Consider the following 12,758-nt stretch of genomic DNA (forward strand, 5'->3'; position numbering starts at 1 on the left):
GGTCCTACTTCAAGTTGGCTTTCACACAGTGGGCTAGGAACCAGGTTCAATGGGTTTGTTATGATGGGCTGTAGACGTGTTGACTCACCACACAATCTCCTTTTCTCTTTCTAATTTGAATGGTTGAAACATTGAATTAAACAGCAGATTTTTTTTTTAGTAAGAGGTGTGCTCAAATGTGGAATTTTGTAGGCTGTAAGCAAATAAAGTTGATGGGGACAAATGGCAGCAGCCACAGCTATCTCAATCTATATTCACCATCTCCACTGTCACTCCATAATCTGCAAAGCCAGCAGTGTGGGCTCTGGGATCTGCCAGGTATCTTCACCCAAGAGAAAACACCTCCTTCTCCCATCCTCCCCAAGTCATGGCACAGAACACAGCTGTACTGGGGTCTTCTCCCCCCTTTTCTGTTTTGCCTTCCCCACTGCTCCCAGCAGCAGCTCAGGGTTCAGCACAGCCATTAACAAGCATCCCAAGCTCTGCAGCATGACACAGATGGCAGCACTGGTTCCTAAGCCACCTCACAGAGTTACCAGGGCCGTGTCACCTACTCCAGGCTGAACATACAGTTGAACAGTTGCTCCTCACCCCTCCTTGGGGGAAATCGACCCATGGATAAAATCCAGCATGTGAGCAAAAAGCAATGCCACCCTATACAATCAAAGCCTGGGATATAGAAGCATGGTATTTCCAGTGAAATTTAAGGATATGATAAATAACATTATTCTTATCCTCTTCAAACACTACCCAACTTTTCATGTGAAATTTATTTTCTCACATAAAACTACTTTGAGCCAACTGTCAGTTCTGGGGTTTTCTCTTTAAAAAAAAAAAAAGTCTTATTTAAGCAGGAGAGGCTCCACTGGTTTTGCACACCTACACATGCCACGTGTGTTTGGCTATTACAGAAAAAGGCAGCAACGTTTGCCGAAGGTGTGTCTTGGTCCAATGAGCAAGGCAGATAGCAGCAAGCTGCAGATAACTGCCATAATGCCCAAATTATTCAGGGGCAAGGCTGGAACACATAAGCAGCGCAAGTTCAGGTGATGCTGGCCTACACTTCCCCACCACCTGGTCCCAGCCCAGCAGCCTAACTAAAAGATCCCTAAATTATGCCTGCTGAAACAAACCACATTAGAGAGAGCCCCCATGTACACTCTACAACACTGTGATATGATCAACCCTCTGAAAAGAGAGGCGAGCTAGATTGTGAAACAGTTTTCCAGGTTATTTGATGTTTTATAGAACAATTCTCTCAGTGACAATAAGGTCTTGAGAAGACAGACTGCCAAATGCTGTTTTAAGATTTCAGATAATAAAGGGCTGCACTGCCTAGTATATAAACATGGTGAGAAGCAAGAAAGAAAGAGATAGGAAGCCTTAAACAGAAGAAAATATTTGCTAAGAAGTTTGGAGGGGAGGGGGGAAAGCAAATCTGTGTAAAACAGATTTAAAAAAATTAAGAAAAAAATGTCTAGAAAGCCCACCTATGAGAGTTGACTAAATCTGTATCCTAAAATCTACAAATTTAATAAATCCATAGAGCCTCCTAATTCCAAATTTTTAGAGAAAAGTTATAGAAGTTCCTACCTGGCCCATATTCTGGATGTGCAGATGAGAAGGAAATTGTGCATGTGACAATGGGGAAAACAAATTGATTTTCACTCTAGTTTCCTGATTTGAAACAGTGGTTACATTTTGCTCAAATGGTTACCTGTGTGCAATATGCTTCCAAGGTAGTGAGATACACTTAACCTTACGGCACATAGCCATACCATTTCCTACACCTACATTCAGAAACTTACTTTCATCATAGTAATTTGATGCAGGACAAGAAAAATATTAAAAAACAAAACAAACAAATAAACAAAAACCCCAAAAACAAAACAAACAAAAAAACCGCAAAACATCCCCTCCAAAACAAAACAAAAAACCCAAACCAAAACAACAACAAAAAAATCCCAAACCAAACCACCCAATGATGAAGTATTACTCCCCCACTTGACTGTATGAGGAAGGAATGAGATGTCCCAGAGATACACTGCTTTGACAATCTAAAGCCTGTTTATATATGCAAGGAATCCTGCCAGCTAACACTAAAGTAATAACTCAAAGGTGTTACAATTAATGTAGTTACTAGTTACAATAACCTCTACCAGAAAAGGTCAGAAGACAAATGAAAAAAAATCCAACCCTAAACAAGTGAACATAGTGTTACAGAACTACTATACCAAATACACTTTTAAGTGTTTAATGCAAAGTATTTGCTCGTAAGAAGTAGCATACTGTGTCTTCTGGACTCTGATTAGATGTAAAGCACGGGAATACCCAATGCCAAAGCCAGCCCTGGGCACAAGATGCATCATCAGCTGCGTGTTTAGAGGGAAGGGATGTGAAGGAAGGTCAAGCTGCTGCAGCTAACTTCTTCAAAGAGTTCATATTTCCTATATGGACCACTGCAAAACAAAAAGAAAAAGACACTGCAGTTATTTCACCTCTAGATAAGAGATGAAAGAAAAGCTCCTGGGTGAAGTCTGGCAGTCAAGGCGGGCTGAGGAGGAAACACCTGGCTGCTGCGCCTTTTCCCGGAATAGAGTCAGGTTAAAACTCCTGGCAGGAGCAGCGTGCTCATCAAAATCAGATGCTGTGATTTTTGGAGTAGAAAAGGGACCAAAACCTAATATCAAGGTTTATTATGGGAATTTGCTAGCAAGATACTATCAGATGAGCATCCTGGGTAATTTAGTATTTACAGTCCAGAAAACAAACCATAGAAGAAAGTGAGACTGTAAAAGGATCACACTGAAATCTGGGAACAAACAGGAAAAAGAGTTTTGAAAGTCAGAAAAATCCTAGCACAAGACTGTTACGCTAAACTCAAACACAATATTCCCCCAAAATAAATAATATTACAGGCATAAATGATGGTGACAGAAGAGTTTAAGTATTTGTGTAAACTAGCTATCTGTATAAAGACACTTAAACATATAAACACAGATATTTAAATAGATATATAAAATCATACATCTAAAAAAACTTTTATATAAATAATCTCTATCTCCATCTCCAAAAGACAGAAAATTACCTAGAATTAAAGAATGAACCTCTCAAACTTTTTTTAATAGCTGCAAAATATGCAGACCACATTCAACACTTTTAGGGCTTTTGTGGATACTTAAAATCATTTACCAGTTAAGAAAATACAGGAAAGAATTAAAAATCCATTTCCTTGTGATCACAAGTAAAATGAGCCCCAAGGGCTGATTCAGGTTTCTACAAGGAAAAAGACAATACGAAAACGCTGAGTTGGCACAAAAGTGCGTATTCCTGACTTGTTCCTTCTTGGCAAGAGCCGGTCAAAAGGCAGCTGGTGTGATTTTACAGAAACCATCCCCAAAATAAACGTGCAATGCACCCCTCCTGTGAGAAATACTGAAAGAAAAAAAAAGAAGTTAGAATGTCTAAAATCAGGAACAGCACTTGAAAACAGCCCTTAATCTAAAAGAACACAAGTATAAAATCTGGAAATGTATTTCTTACACACCGTAACAACCTGTAAAAGGCTGACTAAGAGAACATATCAGTTGTCTGCCTAACCTCGCAGTCCTGTAAAACAAGCACATGACAAGAAGCCCCACGGGACAGGATGCAGACGTGTTGTTGCGGGGGAAGAAAGGCAGAGCAGCACTGCCCAAACCGCACAGCTCAGAGCCCATCGCATCGCACTCACAGGGCGTCAGCCCCAATGGGGCCCTCACTAAGTCAGTGTCTGATAGAAGATGCTTGCTGGTTTTAAACCAATTGTTGCTTCCCTTATGAGTGAAAACACAAGAAATTAAAAAATAGATGTTGGGAAGACAAGCAAGGCCATCCAGACAACATTATGAACAGAGGGGGAGGGAGGTGCAAAAAAAAGTCACTGTGGCAGTGGTGTAGCCTTGAAAGAGGTATCCAAAGAACCTGCTGAAACTCCATCCTTGGAGACTTGGAGGTTGGAGTAGACACCCCAGAGGTTCCTTCCAACCTCTATCCTCTGACCCTACAGCAAATTTCACTTCTAACCTTGTACAAATTGTATGATCATTTAGTAACTTCCTCACATTCTTATTCATAAGATTTTTCCAAAATAATACTTTTATAGATTGTCTATATACTATGTTTGTTTATATGTATGATTAAATATATATATTTATGTGTATATGAATAAATATATGTTCATAAATACATACACACACAATTACACGCACAGTTCTAGCCACCAATAAAACTAGAGTTCCTGTGCGATGAAACACATTATCAGTTGCTGATCTCAAGAGCAGACAGTTAAAGGAAGCAGAAACTGTCTAAAGAAAACGATAGAAGTTGTTGAGTTCTTCAGGTCTGTGGTTCTATAGAAACAGAATCAGTTGTCACAAAAAGCATGCTACAGTGGTGAGAAAAAGAAGGAATAAAAACCTTCTGAATATTTGCATTGTTGGGAATTTATTAGGAGAAACATCTTATTTTGAAACTTCCTGGATTCATAGTCAAATATCATCAGTCAGTACATTATTTGAGACAGTAATCTCAGCCAAACTGTTCTTCTCTTCCTGCATAGTATTACCAGACATAGGTATTAGCAAGTAACTCGCCACATTTCTGTTCCAATAGCAGGTCTGGGATGTACAAAAGGTAGCAGTAGAAAATGGTTTTTTGCCATCATTTTCTGATAAAGAAACACTTTGTGCCATAATTTTGCATATCATGTTTAATGTCTTATTGGTTCAGATACTCTCAACCTTATTAGCAAAATTCTAGTTTCATTGGATTCAAATGTTTGTACCCAGAAAGCAGGCTCACTGATGAGTGTGGGAGGACATTAAAGTTAAAAGGAGCAGGGAGGACCCAGGTGGTGGTAATGTTGCCTCTATTCTTCCTTCTTTCATCCTCCTATTTTACTGGCATTTAAAATTTCTAGACGTGCCTCCATACACAAAAGAATATGCTGAAACAGACCAAAAGCCCATAGCCCAGAACACAGTCTCCAAGTACAGTATCTGCCAATATCTCCTGAACACTTGATTTAAATTTTCTAGTAGATGGGCTTTCTTATTCTTTACAGTAAATGGATTTTTGGAACAAGGAGGTGGCAGAATTTGTTTTATCCACTTTTCATCAACCATGTATTGCAGCAGCCCAGGAAGAGGTACCAGTAACACATCTGTCTTTCAGGCTGAAGACCTGTCAATTAGTCACTTCTTTATGAAAGCCATGCTGTAAGTTGAACAGCACTGGGTCCAACACAGATTTCTACGGGACTTTATTGGTGACCCTTCACTATTTAAAACAAAACAAAATAAAAAAATCCCCCAAACTTACCAACCAAATAAAAAAGTCCAGAACAAATGCTTTCTAGCTTCTATTCAGTTATTTATAAATGCAAGAAATTTCCATCTTATTTCACAGTTGTTTAGGAACTCATCAAAAGCATCTGGAAATAACTTTTTATCCATATAATTATGACCTTCAAAGAACTCAAATAGGTTTGTAAGACACGTCATCCTTGACAAAAGCCAAGTTGACTTTCTCAATAGATCATGCCTACCCATCTTTCCCTTACCACAGTTTGTAAATAACATGGCTGAAAGAGATCCAAGGCTTGCCAGCACACAGTTCTCTAGTTCTCCTCTGGGACTCCACTAAAAAAAAGGTGTATTTGCCACCTTCTGGTCTTCAGGTCCAAAAATTGTTTCATACCTGAAATTTAGCCTTTGCACCATTTTAGTGGAGAGTTGAAGCTTAATTTCAGTCTACCATTACAGCCTCACCTATCATCAAAATGTTCATTAAAGGTCATTACCAAAATTAAAATAAAAAACTAAGTAATGTTTTCCCTAAAGTTGTATAGCCTCTAATCTTACAATGAAGTGTAATGAATGTCTATCACTATAGGTTTTTCATTTTTTTAATTTTTTTTTTTTACTTCAATCACTTAAATGGTGTTCCCTCTTAAGAGAGGGAGTTAACAACTTCATTGCAAAACTGCCTTTGGAGAAGTTTTTTTACATTTGCTGTGTGAGTTGGATAGATGCTCTGTAACATTTTTGCCATAATTTAGATTTAAATGTGTACAAAGAAATTAAACACCTGCCAGCAGATACTACAACAGTGCAATACAACCCCAGCTTCAGAAGGCAATTATCTCAGAGGTTATGTCACTGGTGCGTTGTGATTCTTTTGGTTTGGATATATTTTGCCATTTCAACATCCAAATATTCAAATCAAAAAGGGTCTGTCGTTGTAGCAAAATCTATTCATCTATTTACAATTCTTCATTTCTAGAATCGTCATCCACACACATCTATAATGTCTACTGTTCAACAACTGTAATCTCTTATTTCCTCTGACATCTTGTAACAAAGAAATGGCACAAGTCCAAAATAATTAATTGAAATTATTTAATTCTTCCCATGGAAAAGCAACTAAAATGGTCCTTTTGGACCTATGGTCTACAGACTGCTTATAAGGGGTGAATATACGTAACTAAGAAAAACAAGGCTAGTGTCAGGCTTAAACTTACAATAAAAAGGCCTTGCATTTGCATTTGAGCTTTTTGAGAGCCATCATAAGATTCATATTTTAGATTCAGCACTTATAACTAGAGTTGGTGAAATACTGGCCAGGACACGCTGATGTGAAATGAATGCATGGGAGAGACCGAGCCCTGCTTTCTTCACAGCTCTTTGCTACCATATCGCACAAACCTGTTGGAATGAAATAAACCTGCCGAAGCCAAGCTCAGGCGAAGCAGAGGAGAGGACTCTTGAGGAGTCAGTAGCATCCACGGCTCCATCCTGAGCCCTTTGCCAGATGGCACATAGAATCACAGATTATTCTGAGTTGCAAGGGACCCACAGGGATCATTGGAGTTCAACTCCTAAGTGAACGGCCAAATACAGGGGATTGAACATGTGACCTTAGCACCAAGCTTTAACCAACTGAATTAATCTCACCCATAAGCGGGTATCCTGTTTCTCTCACCAGCTGGTCACTCACTCACAGGAAAGCCCACCCTGCAGTGAACATGCAGCTAAACCAAGTATTTGCATTAGGCCAGGACAATCAGACCTGCTGTGCTACACTGGCTTTACAGCTGCACTGAACCATTGCCTGTAAACTAGAATCACCTCATCAAACAGTATCTAATCCTTAGTTTACAACTGCTTACGTCATCTGGCACTGGTTTCATAACTGTAAATGTAACTTGCAAATGAAAATTGTCCCAACAACTAAGCATCCCGGAACAAACAGTCTCACTTCAGAATAACGTTAACGCACCTCTGTAATCACCATTTCTAGCTCACTCCAGGTGATAATAAAACAATCTACTTTATACTGTGTGGCACAAGACATTCGAATACAATGAACAGCTGAAGTCTGGGAAGTGTAATATCAGTAAAGCTGGGAGTGACTGGAAAAGAACGCTGCTGCCTACGGTGACTAACACAGGGGACAGCAGCAGGAGAAACACGGCAGCATGCCGTTGCTTGAAGGCTGAAACCACACTACCGGGCTACTGGGGGAAATCAACAGACTGGCACACGCACCACCAACACCCTACGTGTGCTGCCTCGCGGAGGTGAGCCAGTCAGTCACCGACGGACTTAACTCTGAGAGCGAACGCTGTGATCTGACAGCGTTTGGGAGGGGAAAGAAAGTTTCAAAACCCTCCACATTCCTGAGCAAGATGCAGCCGAGAGAGACGCGGTTACCCCGCGCTGGCCGCTGCCAGCAGACGCTCCGGTTTGGCAGAGCGGCTCTGGCAGCCACACCTGCGGCAGGCACGGCTCCTCTGCCCCGGCCCCAAGCGCCCTGGGGGCCGCAGGGGGCCGGAGCCCGCCGGTACTCACAGCGGGTGCCAGCGCTCGGGCAGGCGGCGGTGCAGCGAGATGCGGTCGCTCAGGTAGATGTTGATCTGGTGCCGACGGATGCTCTCCTCCTGGCGGCGCTTCTCGGCCGGGCTCAGCTCCAGCCGCACCGCCCGGCCCAGCTCCCCCAGCGCCCCCGGGTCCAGGGCAGGCTTGGCGTACACCGGCCGCCGCAGCAGCTCGGTGTCGGGGGACGGCGGCAGCGGCGGGGCGCGGCGGGCGGCGTGGCGGGGCGGCGGGCCGTGCCACCACACGAGGAAGCCGAGGGCGGCCAGGAGCCCCAGGGCAAGCAGGGCGCCCTCGCCCCGGCAACCCCGGCCGCGCTTGCCGCAGCACATCCCGCGGCCGAGGCGGCCGGCCATGCCGAGCGGGCGGTGGGTGCCTCTCACGGACGCGGACACGGGCGCACCCCCGCCCAGGGCGGACTCGGCGAAGTTCTCACGGACCTGCCCAAGCCGCGACACCCGCCCGCCGCCAGCGCTGCCTCCGCCAGGAAACCCGCCCGGCTCCTTCGCCGGCGGCTCCTCCTTCCTCCCCGCCCCGCTGTCGGCCAGCCCGCAGGGGCGCGGCGCAAAAGAGCCGGGCACGGGCGCTGCCGCGGGGCGGGGAACGGTCCCCCGGGACAGGGAGCCCGAGCCGCGGACCGGGCAGGGGCGCTGCGCCCCTCCCGCCACTCAGCCATCTTACTAGGAGCGATGCCTCTCGGTTTCCTCGTGGTCGGAAGGCTGCTCGGCCACCGAGGGTTCCAGCACCCCAGGGAAGGCGCACGGCTCCAGCCCGGTCCGGGCTCACCCTGGGGATCCAACCTATGGAACTGGAAATGGTCCTAACGCAGGCCAGGGCAGGGAGGCATCCCAGTTCTGCTGGTTCATGTACAGCTGGGATGTGGGGAGGAGGGAGGAAGGCATATTCCGTTCACACACTTCCTATCGCCCTTCAAAAAAAAGGTGATCTGGTCACCCTGAAGCTATAGGGACCTTCATAAACACTGGTAGCTGCATGGCAGATAGTCAGGGGTACGCCAACAAGGGAAAATTCAGCTAGCATAGAGCTGCCGGGGCAAGCTGCTTTGGCCATTGGAAGTGACAGCCCTAAGGATTGCTCTGTCCTGACAGAAATAGCCAGGGCTGCAGGAGAACAGCAAGGGACTAGGAAGAGCTTTGGGGCTGAAGGAAACAAATCAATAGGAAACCAGGCTTCAACCATTCTTCTGCCTCTAGAATAGCATGTCCTTTAGTAGAGCAAAACATGAACCAAAAAGCCACAGCCATTAATGACAAGCTCTTTTGCTTAAAAAGGAATGGTCTTGGTTGAAAAATGAAGTCAACCAAAGTGGCCTCATTGAGAGAAATCCAGAAGACAAACAAAAATCCCAGATTTATTATCCAGATAATGGGCAGTCCAATCCATGGCTTGACAGAATTATGGGGCAAAAAAGCAACAGTCATTAGTCAATATCTTCATATGTAATTCATACTCAACAACATATTTGTATGGCTTTTTTTACTTCAGCCCCCAATAGGATACAGCCCCGCCTGTTTAAACTTGTGATCTGGAGGCCATGAGATTACATGAAAATTTCCCATTTTGCATTTGAAATACCTTATTATAAATGTAACATCATCATCATCATCATCATGGCTAGGCTTCGCAAACAAAGATTTGGGAAGGGCTCTACCGACGTTTGTTGCAAGCGCGTTGCTGGCTAAAAAGGCCAATACGAGATAGACATATCCGATTGCAAAAGGCACAGCAGAAAGACTCCTTAGATGGTATATTCTGCAAGGCACGATTCTTTCTGCATTGCCTTTTCTCCTCAAGGGTGATCCTGTGTGCTTTCTCAAAAGCATCAGCAGCGTTATAGATGGTGTGTCTCCAGGCCTCCCGATTGGAGGCCAGAGTAGACCAGTTATGGTGATCAATATGGCCAAGGCTGAGATGTTGTTTCAGGGAGTCCTTGTATCTTTTCTTTGGGGCTCCTCTCTTGCGGCAGCCAGTGGCAAGTTCACCATAAAGCAGGATCTTAGGGAGGCAGTGGTCCTTCATCCTTGAGACGTGCCCTGCCCTGTTCTCAGTAACATGGCCTCAGTGACTGCTGCTTGTTCAAGAACAGATGTATTGGTCACATAATCTGACCAGTGGATGTTTAGGATTGAACAGAGGCAGTGTTGATGGAAGTGTTCTAGGAGACGCAGGTGGTGGCGGTAGATGACCCATGATTCAGATCCGTATAAGAGAGTAGACAGCACTATGGCTCTGTAAACACTGATCTTTGTACTTTTCTTCAGGTGTTTATTTTGCCAAACTCTTTTATGAAGCTTTCTGAAAGCACTATATGCCTTTGCTAACCTGTTGTCTATCTCCCTGTCAATCTTACCATCCGAGGAAATGAGGCTACCTAGGTAATTGAACTGCTGGACTGATTTGAGTTCTGATTGGCCAATGGTGATGTGGGGATGATGGGGGACTTCCTGAGGTGCAGGCTGATGGAGAACTTCTGTCTTCTTTAAACTGACTTTCAGCCCAAAGAGCTCAGCAGCGTCTGCAAAGCAGGATGTTAAACGCTGCAGGGCTGCTTCTGTGTGAGCGACGAGGGCGGTGTCATCAGCATAAAGCAGCTCCCGGACAAGATGGTTTAAGGTCTTGGTGTGGGCCTTCAGTTGCCTTAGGTTGAATAGGATTCCATCAGTACGGTATCGAATGTAGATACCGTCCTGATCATCGAGGTCTGCCGTGGCCCTTTGGAGCATCCTGCTGAAAATAACTGTGAATAGGGTAGGAGCGAGAACGCAGCCTTGTTTCACGCCATTCTTTATTAGAAAGGGCTCAGAAAGTGCATTGCCATATCTGACTTGGCTGTGCTGATCCTCGTAGAGTGAGGTGATCATTTTAAGGAACTTGGGGGGACAACCTAAACGTTTCAAAATCTGCCATAGACCTTTTCTGCTCACAGTATCGAAAGCCTTGGTGAGGTCAACAAAGGTTACATAAAGACCTTTGTTCTGTTCCCTACACTTCTCTTGCAGTTGTCTGAGAATAAATACCATGTCTGTGGTGCTCCTGTTGGCTCTGAAACCACATTGGCTTTCAGGTAGAATTTCTTCTGCTATAGCGGGTATTAGTCTGTTCAAGAGTATTCTTGCCAGGATTTTGCCAGCAATGGAGAGCAGAGTAATACCACGGTAATTTGAGCAATTTGATTTAACTCCTTTCTTCTTATACAAAGTGATGATGACTGCATCACGAAGGTCTGATGGTAGTTCACCTAGTTCCCAACAGCGCACCACAAACTTGTGAAATTTGGTGTGGAGTGCAAGGCCCCCATGTTTCCAGATTTCAGGTGGAATTCCATCAATCCCAGCTGCCTTGCCGATTTTCACCTGCTGTATGGCCTTGAGGGTTTCTCCTAAATTGGGGGCAGTATCGAATTCATACTTTACCGGTTGCTGTGTGATGAACTGAATTGCTGAGTCTTGGACTACACGGTTGGTACTGAAAAGAGTCTGAAAGTGTTCAGACCAACGATTCAGAATGGAGGTTTTATCTGTTAGAAGCGTTTGACCATCTGCGCTGAGTAGAGGACTTTGTACCTGGTATGTAGGCCCGTATGCTGTTTTCAGGGCCTCATAGAATCCTCTGTGATCACCTGTATCTGCGCATAGTTGAGTTTTTACAGCTAGATCGATCCACCACTTGTTCTGGATGTCACGGAGTTTCTGTTGGAGCTTGCTGCATGCAAGACGAAAGGCTGTTTTTCTTGCGTGACAGGATGGCAGTGCAAGGTGTGCTTGGTGGGCGGTTCTCTTCTTCCTCAACAAGTCCTGGATTTCTTGATTGTTTTCATCAAACCAGTCCTTGTTCTTCTTGAGGGAGAACCCTAAGGATTCTTCGGAGGATTGCAGGATGCTGTTTTTAATATGGTGCCAAATTGATTCAGGGGAGGAATCTGCGGAATCCGTGGAATGGTTTTCGAGCCTAGTTTGAAGATTAGCCTGCAATCTGTCTCTTACTGTGGCTGATTGGAGATTGTTAACTTGGAGTCTTCTCCTTGGGATACTGCCCCTTTTAGGTTTGAATGTGAGATTGAAGTTGAGTTTACAGTGCACAAGCCGATGGTCTGTTTGGCATTCTGCACTGGGCATCACGTGGGTATGGAGGACATCGCGAACTGAAGATACATGGTAACACAGTGGAGGAAGGATATGGTCAGGGTGAAAAGTGGGGTTCCTTTAGAGTAATGGGGGTCCCAGCCAGGCTGGGGCCTTGAAAGGCACCCCAGCCTTGGATGTGTATGGGGGCCAGAACGGTTGGTCGGTTTGTTTGTCTATTTGTTTTTGGCTCACCTGTGGCTACTGCCCAGGTTCGGCATGTTCTGGAAATGTAACATAACTGGATAAAGTCATTAAGAATCAATCAGTTACATTCACAAATAGGTTTGGACAAGATGTAAAGAATATGAAAGCAAAGACACATTTTCTTAAACCTTTTCAAAAGTTTGTGGGGTTTAATTGTGTTGAGAAAACAGAAATTTCTGAGCTGAAATACTTAAAAATATAAAAATAAGCCCCAGGAGAAAAAAAAATCTACAATTAAGGCAAATGAGTTTACTGCAATCCATAAAGCTTGTAGCAAAATTTTCATGGAAAAGTTCCTTTTAAGGCATTCTGTTGTTTCTTTTAGGTTTAATAACAATGGAAGTTAAAACAATTTGTTCTGATTTTTTTTAATATTAGTGTTTAGCGAGCCATAATTTCAGTTGCTTCAGAAGTTTTAGTCAGAGATAAGTAGAGTAACCAAACAAGTCATATAAAAACCATAATTACTTATCTAGAAAGATTCATTGTGCTC

At 44.0% G+C, this 12,758-nt stretch overlaps 1 protein-coding gene across 1 annotated transcript in view; it reads right to left on the minus strand.

Annotated features, from left to right (window-relative positions):
* The window catches only part of GALNT12 (polypeptide N-acetylgalactosaminyltransferase 12), a 46,092-nt gene extending 37,705 nt beyond the window's left edge, over positions 1-8,387 (minus strand). The window contains exon 1 of the mRNA XM_027741081.2: positions 7,893-8,387. Coding sequence (XP_027596882.1) covers positions 7,893-8,272 — 380 coding nt within the window. The 5' untranslated portion in view covers positions 8,273-8,387. The remainder of the gene's footprint in view (positions 1-7,892) is intronic.
* Positions 8,388-12,758: the final 4,371 nt, after the last annotated feature.

The sequence above is a fragment of the Pipra filicauda genome, unplaced genomic scaffold, assembly GCF_003945595.2.
Source record: "Pipra filicauda isolate LSUMZ 115617 unplaced genomic scaffold, ASM394559v2 scaffold56_size3634133_pilon, whole genome shotgun sequence".
NCBI lineage: Eukaryota > Metazoa > Chordata > Aves > Passeriformes > Pipridae > Pipra > Pipra filicauda.